This window comes from Echiichthys vipera (assembly GCF_963691815.1).
Source record: "Echiichthys vipera genome assembly, chromosome: 4".
Taxonomy (NCBI): Eukaryota; Metazoa; Chordata; class Actinopteri; order Perciformes; family Trachinidae; genus Echiichthys; species Echiichthys vipera.
In genome coordinates this window covers 5,778,164-5,783,222 of record NC_139829.1, presented here as the reverse complement: position 1 = coordinate 5,783,222, position 5,059 = coordinate 5,778,164, and the positions used below count along the sequence as shown (strand labels likewise).

The following is a 5,059-nucleotide window of genomic DNA, read 5'->3' as shown; positions in this document are numbered from 1 at the left end:
GTGGTAGCAGCAGTGGCAGCAGTGGCAGCAGTGGCAGCAGTGGCAGCAGTGGCAGCAGTGGCAGCAGTGGCGGAGGTGGTCGCCGTTCTGGCGGTGGAGTCAGGCTGCAGGCACTGATGGATTACTGCAACTTTAAGGACTGGCTCTCTGCCCGTTGAGGGAGAAATTATGCTGATTTAAGAAGAAGAGGAGCACTCTTTGTTTTGCAGAAAACGGGACGAGCAACTTCAGGGTTAGACTTTGATGACAGGATGGCGGCTGCATTGAACTGAAACACTGCCCCCTCACCCCTCCCCCCGCCCCCGCCCCTGCCCCCGTCCTGCTCCCCCCCCTCCCCCCTCCAGTCCAAACATGAACTCTTCCTCCAATGTGAACCAAAGCGGCTCTTCCCCGTTCTGCCTGCTGGGCGCAGTGGGTTACTCCCGCAGCCTGGACACCTGCGTACTGGAGGTGGTCTTCATCCTCTTCCTCACCGTGCTCATCATCGCTGGCAACCTAGTGGTGATCTTTGTCTTCCACTGTGCCCCGTTGCTGCACCACCACACCACTAGCCACTTCATCCAGACGATGGCTTACGCTGACCTGCTCGTTGGCATCAGCTGCCTGGTGCCCTCGCTGTCCCTCCTGCACTACCTCCGCGGTCTGAATGAGGAGCTCACCTGCAAGGCGTTCGGCTACATGGTGTCCGTGCTCAAGAGCGTCTCCATGGCCTCACTGGCGTGCATCAGCGTAGATCGCTACATTGCCATCACCCGCCCGTTGTCGTACGCCACGCTGGTGACACCGTGCCGGCTGAGGGTGTGCATCGTCCTCATCTGGGTTTACTCTGCTCTGATCTTCCTCCCATCCTTCTTTGGCTGGGGGAAGCCGGGCTACCACGGGGACATATTTCAATGGTGCGCAGACTCCTGGAAGACCAACCCGGGGTTCAGCACCTTTATCGTGGCACTGCTCTACGCGCCAGCAGCGCTCACCGTCTGCTTCACCTATGGGAGTATATTCCGGATCTGCCAGCAGCACACGAGGGAGATCACTCAGCGCCATGCCCGCTTCAGCTCACAGATAGAGGGCGATAAAGGCGAGCACAGAGAGCGGTGCGAGGGCTGCCCGGACAAACGCTATGCCATGGTGCTTTTCCGCATCACCAGTGTCTTCTACGTGCTGTGGATGCCGTACATTCTGTACTTCCTCTTGGAGAGTGGCGGGCTGTATCACCACAAAGTGGCGTCCTTCCTCACGACGTGGTTAGCGATCAGCAACAGCTTCTGTAACTGTCTCATCTACAGCCTCTCCAACAGCGTCTTCCGGAAAGGTCTCGGCCGCCTTTTTAGCCCGTTGTTTCCTTCCTGCCTCGGCTGCATGGATGCCAAAAAGGCTCCAGCTCCCGTCCCGCGACCAGGCCCTCGATGCCAAGTATGATCCCCTAAGACGATGGATTCGGTTCTGTCACTTTGGAGGCGGTGACCCTCTGCGTGTGTGCGCGCTTAGCTCTCGGGGCTGCGTAGCACAACAAAGGTCTTTTTGGTCCCACAGTGAAATGTGTCAAGGACCCCCCGCCTGCGCGGAGAGAGGTGCCCAGGCAGGTCCCCAGGCAGGTGCCTAGCAGTCGGATTTTGCAGAGGCTGTGAAGCGAAATTCACAAGCTGGCGACACAGAATAAAGTTGATTTGTTGATGAAGACAATGGACTGCAGGATTAACAGTAAGAAGACTTACTTTAATAAACATTTTTAAAGGCCTGCACGAACTCAACAACTCCCAGATGCAAAAAAGAAGCACAGCATGACTTGTGTTGTGCGATCTGCTGAAATGCAAAAAAAAACATCTTTCAGGGTAGTAATTAGGGGATGCAAAAAAATAAAAATGAAAACACTTGAAACGCGGAGCTCCAGATGATTTAATGAGTGTGTGAAAAATGTGTGTGTGAGTTGAAAATGTGTAACGGATGGACTTTAAGCTCATCTCCCAGAGAAGAAGATTGAGGTTTTTATTAAGGAGTTTTTATCAAAAGCAGTCCTTTTTCTTTTGAAGCTGTTTTGCTCCAAGTATATTTACACAGTCTCTGGTTTCAAGTGAAAGTGTTGATTTAGGAATTAGCTTTACTTTTCCAAGATGGCTGTTGGGAGGTTTCCCCTGCCATTGTGTCCCTCGTCAAAGAGACATATTTATTAGGAGAGTTGTATTCTCTCTGTTTATTTCCTCCTCAGGTTCATTGGCAGTTCTTTTTTAGCCTCTCAGATTTTTTTGCCTTTTTTTTTCCGATCTCACTCGAAACAGCACACATAAAACCACGTAGCGTCTTAAGATAATCACCTCCGACCTCCAGTGTTGATGATGATGAATCTGCTGTCTGCCGGGGTCCACGTGACCTCCACACAAAGCCTACCTTCACTGTCGTGTAACTTTATTTATCGTGTCTCTCTGAGCCCTGCAGCGCTATCGTTGTTCATCACAAGCTCGAACCTCAGAGGGGTCAGGGGGTCAGAGCAACTGCTTGTGACTTCATGTAAATACACTTCAGAGATGACATATTTAACCAGGGGCTAAATTGTAAAGTAAACCTCCAGTAAAACACATTAGTTTGAGGGTGAATGGTATATATATATATATATATATATATGTTTTATAAGAGATCTATATATATATATATATATACATAGAGATCTTATAAAACATATATATATGTTTTATAAGATCATTTATTTGTCACAGAAGAAGAAGAATTATTTCTTTACACTACAAGAATGTTTGAAAGGTTTAAAGTCACGATGAAATGATGTTTCTGAGAGCGTCTTGCTCCGGAGTTTGGCATTTTTGTGGTTGGAAATGAAAAAATAAGAAAAAGTGTTTACACAGATAACACAACATTTTAAGGCAATAGCATACAGTATAAAGGTCATTTCAGAGGCAAGGCAAAGCAATATAAATGTATATTTTCTGAGAAAAAGGCATGCTAAACTTTAAACCGGAACTGAAAACCAAACCACAGATTACAACAGGCTGCTGTTGTAGTTTATTTATTGATTGGTTTTATTTAAGGGGGGGGGGGGGGGGGGGGGGGGTTCTTATGCACTGGTCAATTCAGAGTTTTTTTCTATTTCTCTTCCTGAACTTGTTTTATTCAGATTGGTGGCAAAAAAACATTTATTGATCGACTTTGTCTTTGTGTCTGTAGATTTCTCCGAAATTCACCCAAAGTTAGCATTAGATAATGATTAATTTGCAGATTTAAACATGCAATGTCAGAAAACTTATATACATTTATACAACTTAATATACAAATGAATCATCTTAATCTCAGTATTGAACTGGGGACGTTTCATGATGATATCTGTTAATATTTTTGACTCTACTCACCTGTAATTTCTCAAAATGTGTGAATTCTATATTCTCATGGTTTTACATTCACAGCCTCATTTATACAACATTTATTCAGAAAAACATGCAGAAAATCGATTTTATTTAAGACTGTTCCCGGTATTTGCTGATTTCTGGAGTGATAAAAAGAGATATCTGTGAAAGCATGAAACAAGATACATATTTCTTAACTTAATGCCTCAGTTGCATATTTAAGTATGAAATTTCAAATAAATATGTCAGTAATCAACTCTGGAAGTTGCATTGTGATATCTCAGAGTTATTTATTTTTTTATTTTTTTAAAACTCAGATCAGGGTTAGCTTGAGCCACATTTTTACTTTTTCTTCAAGTATTATGTGTAAATCACAGTTTTGATGAACACATCCTGCTAATATGACTTTGTCAGCCCCCATTCATTGAGACTGTTGTGGAGTTAAATATATATACATAAATTATCAGTGTCAAGCTGCTCGTAAATGAAATATTTGATGAAACATTATCACATGAGAAACCTCTTATATTTTGAAATCCATCTTTGTTCCATAGTGTTAGGCGAGGTAGTGCGTTATGGCGTTCGTTCGTCTCACGGTGCCTCTGTGACTCATCTTCATACGAGGTCACAGCAGACTTTGTTGACTAGAATGGACTTGAGTCTCACTGTCACGTTGTCATGTTGCGACGTTGTTGGTGAGCGCCACTCGTACACAAGGAGCAAGGCTCTCCTGATTGGTTAGCATGACACAAAAAGAGGACAGCATGAACATCATTCAGAAAGTTGGCTGAATAAAAGTCTTAAACCGCAGATTTTTATATTAAATTATTACAGTGTTTCAATTAAAAAACAATTAATCTTTCAGTCTGACTACAGGCGCAGTTCCAGTTGAAAACATTCACTTCCTCTGGTCCTCTGCAAAACACTCGTGGAGTGTAAAGCTGACCAGATGAATGGTTGATGAGAAAATCAAAGGACAACCAGACAGAGACATGTATTGCAATGTATTCAAATGGTTATTAATTCTATATCATTTCCTCACATTCCCTGAAGATTTTAGATGTTAAGTTCAATCTGTAAGAAGTATCCGTTATTGCCTATATAAGTAAGATGATATTCACCAACGTCATTGGCCGATGTTTATCTGCTGTGTTGCATAAGTTGTTCATATGCTGAATTTGTGCTCCTTTAAAGTGTAAATAAATGGCTGATTACTTTAAAACTGTTTTTTTTTTTTTAAGTTAAGATTTGTTTGTTTCCTTGGCACAAAACGGAAAAAAACAAACAAAATATCCAGCGACAAAAAGTTTTTGGCCAAATTGTTTTTAAAACATTTGTATCAGCCCAGAGTTTCTAGACCAGCCTGAATATACTGTGCGGCGCTCACAAACATTTGGTGTAGTGTATTAAATAAGTATAATAGGCATTACATGTGAAGTGAAACTTAATTACTTAACAAACACATTTATTTTGAACCCAAACCATAATATTTTACTAAATCTAAACACGTCCCTTTGATGCTTAGACTTAATTAACATTAATAAGTTTGTTTTGAATTCACAACGTTAATCAAGCTAACTGCGACCGTGCACTGTCAAAAGTGTCGGTATGTGACACGTAGGGAATGGGAATGGGTGGCAGCGGTTACCGTGTCTGTGGTTTGCAGAAACATAAAATGCCAATGTTTAATTCTGTCGACTGAGTTGGTT

The 5,059-nt window shown here is 43.1% G+C and overlaps 1 protein-coding gene across 1 annotated transcript; it reads left to right on the top strand.

The window, feature by feature from the left end:
* Window positions 1-351: 351 nt before the first annotated feature.
* On the top strand, window positions 352-1,419 carry LOC310946641 (putative G-protein coupled receptor 21; the record flags this gene model as incomplete). Its single annotated transcript, XM_083913154.1, has 1 exon — window positions 352-1,419. The coding sequence occupies one exon, from the start codon at window positions 352-354 to the stop codon at window positions 1,417-1,419; it is 1,068 nt and encodes a 355-aa protein (XP_083769280.1).
* Between the last annotated feature and the right edge of the window lie 3,640 nt (window positions 1,420-5,059).